The sequence below is a fragment of the Perissodus microlepis genome, chromosome 19, assembly GCF_051167445.1.
Source record: "Perissodus microlepis isolate ML-2025 ecotype Zambia chromosome 19, ASM5116744v1, whole genome shotgun sequence".
In the NCBI taxonomy this organism is placed as follows: domain Eukaryota; kingdom Metazoa; phylum Chordata; class Actinopteri; order Cichliformes; family Cichlidae; genus Perissodus; species Perissodus microlepis.
Genome location: NC_140479.1, coordinates 10,202,419 through 10,221,337, shown reverse-complemented (window position 1 = coordinate 10,221,337; position 18,919 = coordinate 10,202,419). Strand labels below are relative to the sequence as shown.

The following is an 18,919-nucleotide window of genomic DNA, read 5'->3' as shown; positions in this document are numbered from 1 at the left end:
GCAGCTGACAAATCTCCAACAAGTATTTGAGGCTGTCTGTGAGGAACGTTTTCCCCACCTTTTGAATCTGTGCCATGAAGAATTAAGGCAGTTCCAACGGCAACAGGAGGTTGGTCCAACCTCCTGATCTGGATGAATCAGTGACATCTAACTCAGCATTAACTTGAAAACAGGTGATAACAGGTGGACTTGCTTTACAATTGTTTTCCTACATGCAGCTGAAAAGCTTGCAAAAAGCTTTTTAATTTTAAATGAGGACAAAAAGTGACCAAACTTAACCTCAGGATAGAGGAAGAGCTCCTGTCTTTATGCCGAGTTAACTTTCTCCTGGTATTTCCTTCACATTAACTTTTGTTGTTGCTCAGACTAATCAGGCATGATGTAATTAGTAAGCTTTGGAAATGCAGATAGGTGGATGTGGTTACATTTTTACACAGAACACAGATAGATGAATCTTTGTATTCGCCGTACAGACAAGAGAATATTAGCAGTGTTCTCGTGTGACTTTCAGTAAGAGAGCAAATTATTTCCCAAAAGGTCAAGAAGCACGGGTCATGTCTGTGTTTCAGAGGGCGACCTCCCGCTTTCTTAAATGAGTCGGGTGCAGGAAGTCTGCCTCATCCAAAAATCTGCAGGTTTTGCACAAACACACACACAGAGCCCCTAATTTGCTGAAAAATGCTGCTTCACACATTTGAAACTATCACAAAGCAAATATCCACAGAGAGCACGTCTGTGATTCATCATCCTTCACTTCTACTCAATAACAGCTTCACGGTTTAGCGCGACGACACACATCCGTCTCTGTCTCATTTGCACTGCTTGCTCAAGGATGTCTGTTTAATTAGCGTAGCTGTGTTGAAACAATAAAAGCTTTGATGGCAGATAAGAAGGTGTTCTTCAGTCAACATTTTGTAATTTATTAGAAAATCGCTGTGGATAGGATTTGGGATCTAGTATCTAGTATGAAGGGTAATTTTAGTTTAGAGAGATCTTCTTAAATCCACCCAGATATGTTTGGCTTTTATGATTAAACACTTTGTCTTTCTCTAACAAGACGAATGGTCGTCATTTACCACTACATCATTTTTCGCTCATAATCCTGCCAATTTCCCATCAGAAAAAATTGCTAAGCTGTGAGTCCAGACAGTGGGATGAGAGCTGTTCGCTTATTGAGAATGACTGACGGACAAAATGTGCCATGGAGAGAGAGAGAAGGAGTTTGTCTTTCACTGCAGATAATTGCACAGGGTACAGAGTGTGGAGGGAGAGCGTCTCAGTGCTTGTCTTAGTCCTTTGTCTCTGTATGACAGGCGAATGTCCCGAGAAGCAGAGAGAGGCTTTCACCGTCCTCGCTCAGCTGCTCAGCCCTTCTGTTCTGCAGTATCACGCTGATCTCAGTGGAAAGAGCAAAGGATGAGCCTGAAATGCTGGATTATTCCGCATTTCTTCTCGTTTCCTCTTTCACAATGGGTTTAAGCTTCGGGAGATCAAAGGAAGTAAGAGAGAGATGAAGGGAAAGGGGGAAAAAATTGAACAACCTGTGCACAAAACAGCAGGAAGAGAGGAGGGGAAACGGAGAGTGACTGACAGAAGCAGCCACAGCAATACAGGAGAGAGAAATCCTGAAAATTAAATTCTGCTGTCAGAAACACACTGTGTGTGTGTGTGGGGTGTGTGTGTGTGTGTGTGTGTGTGTGTGTGTGGGGGGGGGGGGGCTTGTTTACATATCTTTGTGAGGACCAAAAATTAAAATGTTACTATACTTGTGGGGACCAGCAGTCACTTGTGAAGACAAAAGAACCGGTCCCCACGAGTTTGAAGGCATTTTTGAGGGTTAGGGTATGGGCCTAGGGTAAGCATTATGTCAATTAGATGTCCTCACTAAGACATCAAAACGAGAATGTGTGTGGGGGGGGCACAGATGTACCTGTGCAACCTCTCAAGGAAATTTACAGACTCGCAAACATGGAGAATAAAAAGTTCTGGTGAAAAGGTTCATCGTCTCCTCGGATCTAATAAAGGTAGAAACTTCTCTCTCAAAGCCTAGGATTTAAAAAAAAAAAAAAAAAAAGTTCTCTTTTGTCATGAAGAATTTTGATCTGTACGTGAAAACTGGGCTGCAGTAAAATACTGGAAGATATTTCCCTTAACAGCAACCGTCAGCTCAGCTGGAAGCCTGGAAAAACACTCCTGGGGTGTATTTTAAATGGAGTCACATAAAACAGAAGAAGGATCCTGTGGCTTTGCTGCTTTATAGAAATAAGTTGATTTTGATTTGGCAAAAATCAATCAGTTGCTTTCCTCCCAATAATGAAATAAGAAAAATTAATAGCAAGCTAATTTATATGCGTTAAGGAGGAAAGCTGGGATGTTTTTAGCCGACCTTAGCTTAAAACTTGAAACAGAAAGAATAATAACATATACCCAGCATGTATACATAAATATATGAGGTTGCACATGTGGTGGAACGAGACTGTGTATAAAAGTCTGGCTTGTTCTTTTATGAGGATCCATCTTGAATGAAACATTTTCTTTATCTCCATCTGGTGTTTGGATACTGCGCAGCGGGAACCTGACAGAGAAACTGAGAGTATCGTGTAATCAGCACAACCCTGGACCTGGAAACCAGAAAGGGGGGGGTGATTTTTTCTTTTAAGCCAAAGCTGAGAAATCTGACTCGTTCTTCATCAAAATGACATCAATCAGAGACAAAATGAGACAAGCAATTGTTTTAATTAAATTAATTTTAAAAAGACCACTTTTCCCGTTTTCTGTTTTGTTTGTTTTCCCTGTTTGGAAGTGAAGAGTGACGAAAGGCAAACAGGTGAGCAGGAGGTGAAAGTAAATATAAAAAAGCTGCTCATAAACACAGCCTTTAAGGAACAACTTATCTTTCATCAGCAAGTGTGAGCAATGTTCCCTCTAAGCTGCGCGCGTGCGCAATTGCGCACTGCTGGCACGGTCTCTGCGCACAGAAAATCTGCGTTGCGCACAAAAAAAATCTAACCTGAATTGAAATGAAAATAAATACGTTATCAATTCTGTTTCGCAGTGTTAGTCAGTAAGTGACTGGCTGCTCCCGTACGGGATCAGAACGATGCCACCTTATCCCATAGTCCAGCCAATGATGCGATTCACATTCGTATATACGCAGCTAATCAACGTGGTTGACAGGCTATGACAGCGTCCTTATGTGCCGACACCGGTGTTTTAGCGAGCAAAGCGGCGTGGCTGCTGTGGAGTGAAGCCACGTTAATGACAACGTGTACAGCCATTGGAGACGTGAGCAGGACAGACGGAACAATTGACGGACAAAGTGTGGACTTTATACCAGTTTTTAAATTGTGTTGAGAGGCCACGTAAAACCAGAGTTATGATAAAAATATCTGCAATGGTTTGTTTTTTTTCCTGAATACCATCGTTGTTTATATTTACTGTGAGAAGAAACTGGGGTCTGGAGTGTGGGGCCTCCCTGCTGCTGCGGAGTCGGGGCGGTCTGCATCTCCCCACCGCAGGGAAAAGGGTAACACCACCTGGGTCTGGGTGCAGTTTCCCCCTCCAGGGGCAAGGGTACCTAGACCTGGGGCTTAGAGTACGCTTGGGGAGTGTGATTGTGTGTACAGTGTCTCTCTATGTCTGTCTCCTCGTTGGTTGAGTATTGAGTAATTGCATATGAGAGCATGAGGGTGGGAATGGATGTCTGCGTCTATATGTCAGGTCGGGTATCAGACGCCACCTCTCTGGGGACATCTCGGGCCCTCCAAAGTATGGAGGCCTATCTCCCCCCACCACTTCCCCTGCCGGTGGCAGACGCCCTCAGACATCGGTGCGTTGGTGGTTCTATGTGTCCGGGGTTGGGCGTCCAGGTACACACCGGCTCACTCCTTGGTGACTGCTTATCGGGGCCTGGAGCCTGGGGCTCGCTCGGGCCACTTCGGGGGTGGGGTGCCCTCGGCCTCTCGGCCTGGGGCTCGGTCACTCTGGCACAGCTGGCTGCCGGCGGAGCTCACGGGCACGTCACTGCAACCCCCCCTGGCTTCTGCTCCGCGGCTGCTGAGTGACCCCTCATCTGGGACTCTCATCAGCTCTTTCTGCACAGCAAAATCTCCAGTGTTAAATTAACACTAGAGAGTGTCTATATGGGTCCACACCTCTGAGTGTTAAATACAACACCGTTGAGTGTTAAATTAACACTTTTGACAGTGTTATATGTTTAAAAGTAACCTAGTCAGTTTTGAAGATTAACAATGGCTAACACTGAGCAGTGCTGATTTTCTAACACTGGAATATTTTCCAGTGTTTTTTCTAACACTGGAATATTTTCCAGTGTTTTTTCTAACACTGGAATATTTTCCAGTGTTAGAAAATCAGCACTGCTCAGTGTTAGCCATTGTTAATCTTCAAAACTGACTAGGTTACTTTTAAACATATAACACTGTCAAAAGTGTTAATTTAACACTCAACGGTGTTGTATTTAACACTCAGAGGTGTGGACCCATATAGACACTCTCTAGTGTTAATTTAACACTGGAGATTTTGCTGTGTGGGATAGTGGCGCAGCTGCCCCTCTGTTGGTCTTCCTTGGTCTCTTGTGTTCTGAGGGCCTCTGGATGTCTGGAGTTTTGATCTCCTCCATACCTGCTTCGTGCCCTGGAGGACGGGGCTGTGGCTCCTCACACCCTCTAGCAGATCATTACATGAAGGAACCTTTTAAAAACAAGCGCGTCCATGCTCACAGGTGTACACACGGGTGCTCACACACACAAACTACACCCTTTTTGGCTCCTACCTCAAAGCACACTGTGCGCTGTCGATCTTACGTGCTGCACAATAATGTTTAACATTTAGTATTTACTGTTATATTCCCATATATCATCGTGATGTTGTTTATTCTATTGTTCTCAACAGGCGATCCAGGTGATTGATAGATGTATTTTTTGTCTGCTTATTTTGTTGGTTTTTGTTTTTTGCCCTTTATCCTCGTCCCTCTTCTCCGCTGGTTTTTTTTCCCTCTTTCTTTCTCCCTTTTCTTTCCCTCATTCAAGTCTGTCCCGTATCTAGCAAGTGAAAATAAAATAAACAATAAAAGGTGAATCAAAAAGACCATTACGGCAAGGCTGGGATGGTCCATTTGGTAAAGTAAATCCGTTGGGCATCTTTCTTCGCCTAATAATTCTGATGACAAAAGAACCAAACGGGACAGGCAAAACAAAAAAAAGAAAAGAAACGGGGGAAGTTTTAGGAGTGACGGCGGTGTTTTGAGATGTGAGAGATTTGCGACGTTTAGCGCAAATCTTGTGCAGTCAGTGTGTAGTGTAGTCAATAGTTTTGTTGTGTGTGTCAGAACAATGAGGCGACTGCTGAATGTTACAGGTATTACAGCAGTGATACATCTCCTGCTGTCAGGCCTGCAGGTAGTGGACAGAAATTATTTTTTGGAGTGGCACAAATAATTTGTGTGGCATCAGATTTGATGCAGAACAGCTGATTGTTCTGTAAATAGTTTGAATTTTTTTTTTTCAAAAAAACGCCTTGGCTGCATTTTTAGGTAAACAGCTGCAAAACTCAGTTACTTTTTTAAAGAAGTAACTATATAATTAATTGCCCAACATTGGTCATTATATACTGTATTTTGCAGACAGAGAGTTACAGACTCTCTCCCAGACCACAGACTCATAATACAAGTCAGAGCTTTATTAAAAAAGAAAAGAAAGTTGTGTTTTCAAAATTTATTATTTATTAAAGCCACACGTTAAAAATGTAGCTTAAGCTGCAGTCACACAAGGCAAAAGAGTTGTTGGAGACGTTGGCACAAACAAAATTATGGCAAGCATGTTCAATGAATCTGCAGTCTTTGGTTGCTTTGAAGCCAGGTTTGCAACCACTGGGACTCAACTTTGGTGTGTGTTATGGACCGAGCAGTGAAGGAAACTCAGGCACAGGTTAAAGTCCAAAAAAAAGGTTTTTTTTATTTAATCCCAAAACATAGTTGTTAAATCATCCAAAAAAAAAATCAAAATCTTGGGCCCATAAAAGAGGTCAAAATAACAGAACTCTACTCAAAGTTAACAACAAACAATACTGATAACTCAAACTTACTTACCTAATGAGGCAAAGGGGAAACTTAAATATTTGTGAGCTGATCAGCCCACAAAAACACAAAACAGGGGTAAAACACACAAAACCTAACTGAGACTAACATAACGAACTCCAATTCCCCCCCCCCCCCATGATCTCAAGTTATGGAATGAGCCAATTTGCAGTTTTCCATCTAGGCTTGCTCCGCCCCTTTTCCACGTCTTGGCTCCTCAATCAAGAGACTGGAGCAGTTGCAACTAAGGTAACTCAGAAAACAAAGAGATTCAATCATAAATAACAGTGTAAACTAAAATGTGCGTAATTATTTTAGAACAGTGTTATGCAAATTAATTCTAAACCAAAACCAGTTATTATCCTGTAAATTAAATCTTATATCTAAAGAAAGAAAATGTGAATGCAGTGTCCTTGTTGTTAATATTAGGTGGATATTACCACAGTGTGGCTGTAACTGCAGCCATCACAGTGTGTTACAATGGCAATAAAACAAGTCATTTTGCTATTAGTCTTTAAATAGGGTCAAGTTGGCACTTACATGTAATCTGCTTGTGCTAACGTAACAATCAACTATGATAAGTCAGGGAAATTTGCAAACATGTTGTGATCAGCATAAACACAAATTCACATTAACTTTTTAGCTTCAGAGTCCAGCCAGAACCTCGAAGATGTGGAACAGAAATTAAGGAATTGCTCCACAAATACTGCATGACGGCAATTTAACTGCAAAATTACACAGCGTCTTGGCAACTTTGCTTTGATATGGGAACATAACGACAATGCAACCAACTGGTAAGAAGATGAGTCGAGTCCCAAGTGTAATCTTATGACAATCTCTCTGCATTTCTAAATTTGGCAACAATTATTTGGAAAACTTTGATAATCTTTCCGAGACTGCACTCAGTCTGAGTCAGACTGCAACTGTTTGGAGACAAGTTGCCTCCCACGAGAACAAAAACTGGCAACTATCTTGCAATTAAAAATAATTAGCCCAAACAACTTCTATAATCAGTTGCTGGACAAATTCAGTACTATTGCCAGGTAACCACTGATTTTTTTTTACCACGGAGCTCGCTGTCCTATTTTTGCTAATAAACTGTCTTTAACTCTTCAGCTCCCTACTGCAGAATTTGTGACGTCCATTTGCGTTGGTGTCAGAACAATAAAATGTATTTGCAGCGTGGTCGTCCTGCTTTCTGCCTATGTCAACAAGCCTCAGACACAAAGCACCCATCCTTGATCCTTCTACTCACTTGTTAGTCCCTCTCACCTCACAGAGATGTGAGTGGAGAACAGTCGATGCAACAGGCACTGATCAGAATGAGATGTGCTGGCCTCAGAGCTGTTACTTTAGTGATGTGAATAAAATGTTTGACGTATCCACATCATAAATAGTTTTGTTACAGCTGGATTTGGAAGAGTGTTTATACTTCATGCCGTTTTTAATTAAATTCACGGCATGGCAAGATGTGACCGGATATAATGTTTTTTAATCACACAGAGACAGTGAAAAGGAGAAAGTCTGATCATCTTAAATAACTAAGAAAGAAAAAGTTTTGATTTTTTTTAAACCATGATTGATCTGTCCCAGCTGTGCACTGCACTTCTTTTATGCACTGAAGGTAAAAACACTTCTGCAAAGGATGCACCTGTGTGTCCTCAATTACATCTCCTCCTACAGACTCCCCTCTCATCTGTCCTCCAGATGCACTTAAGAAACCGAGAGATCCTTCATCACAGCGTAATGAGACCGATTTCTGGGTTAGAGACATGAGGATGGACATTTAGACCTCAATAAAATAAAAAATAAATCAGTCTCCTTTTAAATGAATGCTATTCATTAGTTTCCAAAATGCTCTTTCCACGGGAGACGACTTTTAAAAGGCCAACAAGGCTAAAATATTAAAACTAAGTGGAACTTATTGATGGCTGTAACAGATAAAACCCGCCTGGTGTCTGGATCTTGGTCAGAAAGCATCAGAGGTGTTTTAGAGCAATGCAGTGAGCCCCAGTGAGGCCAGCTTGCAACAGTGTCAGGTGCCCAGGGCTGCTGTACTTTGATTATTTAATACAAGGCAACAGAGGCCGATCGATCAGCAGAAATGCTTGATGCTAAAAGCTACTGGAGCGTGGGGTTCCTGCCACACCGGGCCCTCCAAATGTCACACACTGCATCTAATAAGAGTGCTCTCCACGCTGCAGTGAACTTTATATCAAGCCTGTGACTTCCTCAGCACTCAGCATTGAGGAAGAGTTGTTTGTGTTGTTGTTTTGCTCAGTGGATGTCTGCAGGCACCCACAGGCAGACTTTTCTCTTGATGGTCATGACTTCAAAGATGGAATTTCATTAAGGCTGGTGTAATTAAAGAAGACCTATTGTGTTCATTTCCAGCTCCATATTTCTATTCTTGGATTAGAGTAGCCTTTAATGTTTCACAGTCCAGTGGGACTATGTTGAGCCTCTTAGTTTATCCTCTGTGTAAAACAGGCCATTTTAGTTCCTTTTCCTTTTAGTTCCCGGCAACGTCAGGAAGAAGCAACATGAGTGTTTTCAGCTTAGAATGTGAGGTTTGTTGAGAGATCAAGAATACTGAGAGCGCAATGAGAGTTCAAGAGTACTGAACTGGTGGCGTCCTTCAAAGGCTACGTGGTGTTAGGAGACATTACTCAAAAGCAACAGCAGGCTAAGATAATCAAATTACACTGTGTAGGATGTTAACACGTGGAAATGTTAGTAAAAATGAAAGTATTTAGAAGAAAAATTAATCCAGTACACAGGTAATTTGATTAATCTTAGCCTGCTGTTCTGTTGTTTTTGAGTAATGTCTCCTAACACCACGTAGCCACCAGTTCTAGTACTTCTTCAGAACTCTCATTGCGCTCTCAGTATTCTTGATCTCTCTCTCAACCAACCTCACATTCTAAGCTAAAATACTCATGTTGCTTCTTCCTGACGTTGCCGACCTCGGGGAGGACGATATACCCCCTGACCTGGCGTCCTGGCTCCCCCTTGCCGTAGCACGTGTGTTGTGGAAGATTGCATAGGAATGGAATGTAACCCTCACTGCTTGCTGGATACAGACTCACCCAAGCAGGAATCAAACTTGTGACTCGTGCTCCAAAGGCGTGTAGTCTTACCACTACGCTATCCAGCTGCTTCCGGATAGCTACTGCAGTTGCAGCTACATATAATGAATATGTACAATTGAGGTCAGACTTCACCCTGCTCTCACCAAACACTGTTTCAGACAGTTTTCCTCTGATCTTGGCTTTAGAAAGTTGGCTAAAAGAGATGGGAAAAGGAACTAAAATGGCCTGTTTTACACAGAGGATAAACTTTATATTAGTATCTTTAAAGATACTAATATAAAGATACCAATATCTAAGATACTAGTAAGATACTAGTATCTTAGATACTTCGATACTAATATCTAAGATACTAGTATCTTAGATATTAGTATCTTTATTATAGATACTAGTATCTTTATATATTAGTATCTTTATTCATCATGAATAAAAGATTCTTGAACTTTATTTTTTCATTTGTGTTCTTTTTTTTTTAAATTACATGTGCACTTAGGTAGACATCACCAGGGTATGGAGTGACACATCAGTGTGTCTAATGTTGTGGTTTATGTGCAAGTATACCATCAACACTGACAGAAATACTTTGCAATAGCTGTCCTATGTTGTGACCACTATGCATGAAGGGCATGGTCCCTCGCTATAACGTAGTTCACTCCTGTACAGTACAGAATTCATTCAGCTTTTCAAATTTACATAAATCTTCGATCGCTAGCAGTGTGACTCTGAAGTGCTGTACTGTATGTTTGTACGTTTTCTCCCCAACAAACACAACAATGTCGAAAAAACGTTTTCCACCAACAAAGGGACCTGCAGGTGTCTTTGGTTTCATTCTATAATACTGGACTTATTTTTCTACAAAGGTTTGAACTTTGAGTGTTTAAGCAAGAGAGAACAGTGTGAAAATGTTCATGCCTGTCTGAGAAAAGTGTAAAAAGTGTGTAGTGAGCCTTAAAACATCTATAATATAATAAAAAATAAAGTTGGCTACTTCGCAGATTTTATCTATCGCGGATAAACGAGGTACCACTGTAATATACATTCTCTATAGTGTTAGTTTTTTAATATAGGCTAATTTCCTGTTTCCTCAAATCTTTTTTTAGACGAAGTAACAATGGAGGAAGTGGGACAGACGACCCAGCTGAGGGCTGGGGAGCTCATCATCATTGTGGTGGTACTCATCATGTGGGCAGGTGAGGACAAACCTGTTCAGTAAACCAGGATCAGACGGCCTTTGTGTGGATTACACTCGATTTTCCCAATTTTCTGTAAATACAACACAAAATCCAGCTTTTAATGTTTAGACGATAACAATACCCAGATTTGTCCGATCATGAATGCGAACCATCTCTCCCCCAGGTGTGATCGCCCTCTTCTGTCGCCAGTATGACATAATCAAAGACAACGAGCCGAACAACAACAAGGACAAAGCCAAAAACTCCTCAGAGTGCAGCACTCCCGAGCATCCGACGGGGGGGCTGTTGCGCAGTAAGGTATAACCCACCCCCCTCCCCTCCTCCTCTCCCTGGGTGTCTCCCCCTCAGCGGCGCCGGGCAGGTGAATGGTCCCGGCCACTTCTAGACTTTTTTTTTTTCCACTGACACTTCATACGCTCCCATGGTGTCATCTGAGCGTCAGGCTAAAGCTGAACATTGCTCCAACATGGCGCCATTACGTGCATGACTACGCAGCATCAGCTCGCAGCAGCCCTCGAGTCATGGCTTCCAATAAGTTCTAATTGATCAATGCACAGAGCCCATTTCATAACCATGTATCGTGTGCTGACAGCACAAGTCCAGAACTAATCTTTATTCCTTTCACTCTCCTACAAACATCAATAAAGCATCCAAGTAGCAGCAGAGGCATCCTCATACTCATTGAATTTTATTGTGCGACTCCTGAGTCCTGCAGTCGTCTCATACCTGTCGTCTTCTTCTCTCCTCCCACAGTTCCCCAAGAACAACAACAACAACAACAATAGGATGCCATCTGTCAACATCATTGAGGTGTGACTGCCAGGACGTCTTCTCTTTACCTAAAAGACTTTGTGTTCTCACAAACAAGCGGGCCCCTTTTAAGCCCATCTGCTTGTCAGGATGACGCTGGGACTCTGGGCCCCTCGGCAGCGCCTTCTCTCCTTTGGGCCTGGCGCCGGAGCGAGGCCGCAGGACTCTGGGTGTCGAGCATGCTCCCTCTGCCTGCACCGGTGTGAAGAGGCAGCGGCTGCTCCGTGCTCAGTGACTACTGCATTGTGGGGCGGCAGCGATTAGAGCCGAATGGCTCTGGTGTTGGAGAGACTGCAGATAAACAGGCCCCAGGGACCAAAGCTGATAAACAGAGCCAGAGACCTTTTCATTCTCTCTGTCACCTTCTTCTCGGCATCTTGCAGTGTGTTATCAGTGACCGCAAAACCTGGGCATTTCCCTTTTCTAGGTTGAAATAGTCTCTTCTGCTTTAATCTTTTATATCCACGCATAACTTCATCATTACGTGTTGCATTCTGTACTCTTAAGTGGGCTGTTAGGGTGTAGTTGTTTAAATTTTTACAAGGTGCCACCAGTACAGTTTTGTTGTTCTGGTATTTTTGTTTCATTGATCCTCTTTCGGGCAGAAGCTCTTTGCCATCTTGTGGATTCACTTGGTTTTTTTTCGCCCCCTCAGGGAATCCAGACTCTACCACCTGGCTAATTTATGAGATGTTTCTAAAATGTGTTGCGACAACGCCAGAGCAGCTTTTGAGAGGGCTGCTACCAAAGCTGAATCACCAGGACTCGACCAACAAGATAAAAACACTTAAAAGGAACCTCTGATCTGAACAAATATTCACAGTAGAGTTCATGAGAAGCCAGGTTCCATCCTACTTCTTGTCCCTCATGCTTTTATTCTGAAATGTTACATTCCATGTCCAGAATGAGCCCTTTAGTATTCCCTCGTGTCTTTCTCTCTGAGGGGGATGAATCTCAAAGCATTCTGGAGAGGAGCAGAGCTGCCATAATGGAGTGCATTCATCTAATTAACGAACTCTAAAAGGGGCTGGACTCTCGGAAGAAATGGTCTTTCCTCTTCAGAGACACACAGGAGATCTCTTATATCAGCAATAACAGCCCTCAGAGGAAGTGCAGAATCGAGGACTCAAACGCCGCAGCCTCTTTGAATAAAATCCCGACCTCTCAGCATGTTGTAATGTTCAGGCAGACAAATGAACTGCACGTCCAGTTTGGAGGGAATTAACTCCGAGCCCCAAACGTCCTTAAGCGCTGTTGTAAAAACTTTGGTTTCCAGTGGTTAGCATGGGATTTAAAAAAAACAAAAAAAAAACAAAACTTTTTTTTGTTAAATGGGGCCCAACTTGCAACCCTACGATTTCTTTGTCACCAGACAGAAGGGCTTCTATTCAGACTTTTTCACCAGTTTAAAGTCAACATCTGTGCTGAAACATAATGGTATATGGCACATCCGGGAGCAAAATGATGCATTCGAGGGCTGATTCAAACTCAGTAGTACTGCCTTAAAAATAATCACACCATATGATTTATCTAATAAGATGGAAGCCCCTGTATCTCACACCATGATATTTATCTTCCACCCAGTATTTAAATGTGTGTGCAAAGAAAAAGGGAAACATTACAGATCGATGCCATGTTGTCTGAAAAGGTGGAAGAGGTGGCTGGCCTTTAATGTGTAAATACATTTAAAATTCCACCTTTGTTTGGTAGCATCAGTATGAAGAGCTTTTAATGAAATATGACAAGACTAAATGGAAGATATATAGTCTCGTATTGTAAGAGGGTACCGCTACTGCTAGTGAATTTATTGGTTTAGACACAGCTGTTAAAGTCCTGTTATTGAATAAGTTTTTCATGGCACTCCTCTACCGTTATGTGCTTCTATTATGCCATTATGCTGTTTATGTGCATTAAAAAGAAGAGTGTTTTTGATGAGGGACAAAGCCCTGGATATTTCACATAATCACCCAGACGTGGTGTTCGAGAGCCATTCAAGCTGTTGGGAATCCGTATCGACGGGCAGCTTCTCATTCTGTGATGCACCGACTCGTCTTTTACTGCGAACGCAACAGGTCCCGGCTCCTCAGCCTTGAATGCAGTGGAAAGGGGAGGCAGTTAAGAGAAAAAGCAATGAACAGAATGAGTAGACTAATAACTAATGCAATGGCAGGTTTCTATCACTCACGAGCCTCCACGAGCAGCGAGCCCTGCCATTTGCTGCACACCATTCCCCCAGTCTCCTTTCCCAATTTCTTCCTCTTCACCGCAACTGTCACATGAAGGTTTAAAATGTGAGTCTGTCTAATGTAAAAGTCTCTCCCGACTAACACTTCTGTCTAGCCAGGACAAACTTTGGGAAATTTTCTGTGAAGTGATCACCACTTTATTTAAAACACTTCACTTTACTCAGCTGAAGGCTGAATCCGTTTTATCCCCCCGGAACATTTTCCCCGGTGGCAGACTCTCCGATCAATAGGCATCCTTCCACACAGTGAAGGATAATGACGAGAATTGTCTCCAATGATTTCTTTGAACATCCAACAACATATTTATCATCTGCATTCCCCGAAACAGTGAAAGTCCTTTGCTCCTCTTTGGTATCGAGTCAGCTAGCAACGTATGAAGTTCATTTTAAAAGTTGTGATGATGGTACGCTCTGTGTTGACACTGTAAATACTGTATTCCTTATTAAAGATTTAAATGTAGGACTATTGTGGCAGGTTGTCAAACTTTACCAATAAATAGTTTGACATTTTGGGAATTTGCAGTTACACGAGAAGATCGACACTTCTCTTAGCAGCTGGTTAAATTACAGCCAACACATTCTCAAAGTAAGGCATCGAATGCCAGCACGTTGCTATCCTGGGGTAGAAAATAATCCTATTTTGTCAGATGCTACAAGATGTCCTATGGTGCTGTTACCTTAATGCACCAGCCACAGCCACCAGAACACAACAGTCCAGTTTTAAAGACCCACAAAGTGAACATTAGGAAGTTGGAGGTTCGGGTCGTCTGCTGTTCCCGTTGGGAGCTTTCTGTTTAACTCTTCAGTCGCTCTTCAGCCGTGCAATGAAGGCTGGATACTTCCTCTAGCTTCTTGGGTTAGAGTTTGCACTGGGTCACTTCGCTTCACTTTCCTGTCTAATGTTTGATCCGCAGCTGTCCCAACGTGAATGCAAAACCAAGGGGTCCTATGCTAATGTCCAAATTTCATGATTACAATTAATTTCTGTCTCACTAACCTCATAAGTCCCAAAGAACAACTGTGTGCATCTGTGAGAAACCAGCAGTTTTAACAAAACAGCAGTATTTGCCCCCTGGGAATGAGAATGGGTTGCTGGCTCGAGCAAGAGTACAAACGCGGAAGCGCAGTCAGTCTCTTCATCTAACTAATGGCTGAGAAAGCCATCAAGTGGATGTCTGAAAGTGCCAACCCTTTCCCTTAAGGGTTGCAGCTTCAGCAGCTGAGCACTAGGCGAGCTCTCCAACTTAATACATGAAAATTATTTATTTGGTTTTACACACAAGTGTTTGACCATTTTTAACAGCTACACAGTGGCATAACATGTCTAATTAAGTGGAAGGCATCTGGGTATCTAATTAGAGTCCACTCATTACCAGAGATGGGCAGTAACGCGTTACAAGTAACGCGTTACTGTAATCCGATTACTTTTTCAAGTAACGCGTAAAGTAAGGGATTACTATTGCAAAAACGGTAATTAGATTACCGTTACTTTCCCGTAGGAACGCTGCGTTACTGCGTTACTAAAACCCTGATTTTTTTGCAAGAATGTCTCATGACAGTGACGTAAGCGAGTGTGACATTTGTGACAACAGCTGTGTGCAGATCAACAATGGATAACGTGCAGCGTTTAAAGTGTGGAAGTACTGACCTTACTTTAAGTTTGATTCCATAAAAAGTGACAAAAACATTAGCGGCCGTTGTGCGTGGGAAGAAAACTTCTTTTTACAGCGAAAAAAAACCCTAAGCTTCCAAGCAAGCACCGAGTGCGCTATGACGTAATGGGAAATTCACAGAGAAACTCGCGGATTCTTCCACTGACCGCTGCGGCACACCTGCACCAGGGTAAACCTCCGCCTACCCAACTCCTGCTTTACAGGTGAAAATAGAGCAACAGGACCACTAGTCTGTGACTTTATTTATTTTCTGCTGTGTTTTACTTGCATCTATTTGAAAGAGTGAGTGTAAACACACACAAAAAAAATATTTTATGTGCTGGAATGTGCAGAAAATAGGTTTAAATGTTAAACTAATTTATTCAAGTCAGAGAATGTTGCATATAATTAAATTTTTGCTTGATGCATAAAGTTAAAAGATTAAAACTAATAAAACAAGTTTTAAAAAGGGACTTTTCCATTTGATTACATTTTGTGATGGATTATGCAGAAAAAGTAGAATTGGCCTGACAGATCTATCGCTTTATCACCTATTCAGGTTGTGAATCGTGTTTTTAAAAAGTAACTAAGTAACTAAGTAATTAATTACTTTTGAAAATAAGTAATCAGTAAAGTAACGGGATTACTTTTTGGGTAAGTAATCAGTAATTAGTTACTGATTACTTTTTTCAAGTAACTTGACCAACACTGCTCATTACAGACAGTGGACAGTGCAGTTCGCTCAGCCCGTCGCTGCTGCTACTGAAAAACTGATTACTGGGATTTAAGTTGGCTGAAGGCAGCACCCAGCTGCTACCACTCTGACTGGAACAGGTTAAGCAAACGGTGGCCAGATGAAAAATCTTTCCTTAATCGCACTCGACAACCGGTGACAACAGCACGAACTCAACATTCCACGTGAGCCCTGTGGCGTCAAACCACTCATTAAAAAAGGCCCGAAACCTTTTCGCCTGCTACCGTTTGTGCTAAATCAATGCCTGAGAAAAAAGAGGGGGGAAAAAACGATGCTCGGTTGCAGTGACGGACCGTTTCGCAACAATCGCTGGATTTTAACAACTTACACAACATGTGTTTTGTTTTAGAGTAGAAACATGCCTGGAAATACATGAAGTTTGACCGTTTCATTATGGGATTCTTGAAATTTAGGAATGAGGATGACGAAGAAGCATGGTTTTAGTAAAAATTAACTGCTTTACTAGTGCTATCATGTTTATATTCATTGTATGGAGTGTACAGCAGTCATTGCTTAATGAGGGCTAGCATGGTTTAACTATTATGCACAAGGTTACACAACTTCAATTATGAAGAATATGGTGTATGCTTACTTGTGTATGCTTAAATAAAATATCTAATATTTTCAAAATAGTGGTGTGTGTTTGCTCCTTCTTAAAAACCACGAGGACAGCTGGTAATGCACCAGAGAAAAGATGCGACTGGTGATTTCTAAGCTTTAAGAAAAGAAAGAAAAATATTTCAGCAAGAAAAAAAGCTTAAATTCATCAGACTACAACTGACAGACTTCTCCTACGTTTAAATAAAAATACAGTTTAGTTTCACGGTTGCTGTGGAGGAATCAAAGTTTGACAAAGAGATGTGTCCTGCTGAAAAATTCAGCCGTCAACGTGGTTTTGGGCGAATGCATTTCCCGTCCAGTCAGCAGCTAAGAAAACGTGCATGAATTCGTAATGGCTCAGAAATCAATGAGGCTTTAGCAGCGAAACGACAAATCACTCGAAGCCTGCTCGAGTCCAACATTAGACTGCATTTGCTTTCGCATGTATCAATACGAGAGCGACCGCCGGCTCGACTGTTTGGCTGAGCAGGCGAAACGAGGCGGTCGGATTTTATAGCTGACTCGTTATTTGTAGTCTGTTTTGACAATTCCCAACACAGCTGCAGGAAAACTGTGAGGCACGTCAGGTAAACACAAAGCTGTGTTACTGCCTCCGAAGGAAAGAGGAGGGGGGAAAAAGTATAACACACAAAATAAAACACAGCTGGAAGGTGTAGATCAGCGCGCCAAGTGCGCACGTGCCCTGCAGTCTGCAGTTTCACGAGGCCTATGCTGACACACACCTACCTGCCTTCTGGCTGACCGGGCGGGGACAGGCTGCCCTACTATCTGCACAGACAGGATTACTTTAACCGCATGCATTATTCGTGGAAAAGACCCCTGCTCCGTGTTTCTGGGCCGCCTGTGTTCACCTGGGCTGTCAGAATAAAACTGACAAAATGCAGCATTATTCACCAAACATTAACACAGGAAGACAACTGCAGTGGGAGCTGAGCATTATTATGATGACTCTCTGACTCTAGGGAGTGAGTTCTCTGCTAAGAGCCGGTAGCACTTACACTTTTCATGCAAGGTTTAATGAGAGCACAGTGCATTGAATCCACCGAGCAGCAAAGAGTACAAAGAGGTCGCTGCTGCTTTACAGTAAAAAAAAAAAAAAAAAAAAAAAAACAATTTAAACTAATATCTATAATTTAAACACCTTCCTGTTTAACCCCAAGTTGTAGTGTGTGGCCAAAGAGGTAATTTGATTAGCAGTTCAAAAGAAAAGGTATGAAATCTCCACCTTCAGGAAGATCCCTCAAACCTCAGGAGAGGTAAACGCTGCTCTATATGAATTAATACAGTACTGCAGAAAAGTCTTGAGCCACCATCACTTCTTTGTTTTGATTCCAAGGAGTCAGACTTCCTAAGAGGTTTTTTTTTTTTTTTTTTTTTTTTTTAAGGGGGCTTTGAGGAATACAGGGAGTGCAGAATTATTAGGCAAATGAGTATTTTGTCCACATCATCCTCTTCATGCATGTTGTCTTACTCCAAGCTGTATAGGCTCGAAAGCCTACTACCAATTAAGCATATTAGGTGATGTGCATCTCTGTAATGAGAAGGGGTGTGGTCTAATGACATCAACACCGTATATCAGGTGTGCATAATTATTAGGCAACTTCCTTTCCTTTGGCAAAATGGGTCAAAAGAAGGACTTGACGGGCTCAGAAAAGTCAAAAATAGTGAGATATCTTGCAGAGGGATGCAGCAGTCTCAAAATTGCAAAGCTTCTGAAGCGTGATCATCGAACAATCAAGCGTTTCATTCAAAATAGTCAACAGGGTCGCAAGAAGCGTGTGGAAAAACCAAGGCGCAAAATAACTGCCCATGAACTGACAAAAGTCAAGCGTGCAGCTGCCAAGATGCCACTTGCCACCAGTTTGGCCATATTTCAGAGCTGCAACATCACTGGAGTGCCCAAAAGCACAAGGTGTGCAATACTCAGAGACATGGCCAAGGTAAGAAAGGCTGAAAGACGACCACCACTGAACAAGACACACAAGCTGAAACGTCAAGACTGGGCCAAGAAATATCTCAAGACTGATTTTTCTAAGGTTTTATGGACTGATGAAATGAGAGTGAGTCTTGATGGGCCAGATGGATGGGCCCGTGGCTGGATTGGTAAAGGGCAGAGAGCTCCAGTCCGACTCAGACGCCAGCAAGGTGGAGGTGGAGCACTGGTTTGGGCTGGTATCATCAAAGATGAGCTTGTGGGGCCTTTTCGGGTTGAGGATGGAGTCAAGCTCAACTCCCAGTCCTACTGCCAGTTTCTGGAAGACACCTTCTTCAAGCAGTGGTACAGGAAGAAGTCTGCATCCTTCAAGAAAAACATGATTTTCATGCAGGACAATGCTCCATCACACGCGTCCAAGTACTCCACAGCGTGGCTGGCAAGAAAGGGTATAAAAGAAGAAAAACTAATGACATGGCCACCTTGTTCACCTGATCTGAACCCCATTGAGAACCTGTGGTCCATCAT

General features: G+C 42.4%; 1 protein-coding gene across 2 annotated transcripts in view; it reads left to right on the top strand.

The window, feature by feature from the left end:
* fndc5a (fibronectin type III domain containing 5a) overlaps nt 1–16,467 on the top strand; it is a 55,931-nt gene extending 39,464 nt beyond the window's left edge. The window contains exons 4-6 of one of the 2 annotated variants that reach the window (XR_014798522.1): nt 10,284–10,373; nt 10,540–10,737; nt 11,130–16,467. Coding sequence is in view for 1 of the 2 variants with exons in the window: in XM_084913950.1 (XP_084770076.1) it covers nt 10,284–10,373; nt 10,540–10,673; nt 11,130–11,192 (287 nt within the window). In the remaining variant the exon portion in view is untranslated. The remainder of the gene's footprint in view (nt 1–10,283; nt 10,374–10,539; nt 10,738–11,129) is intronic. The other variant, XM_084913950.1, reaches the window with a different exon arrangement.
* The last annotated feature ends 2,452 nt before the right edge of the window (nt 16,468–18,919 follow it).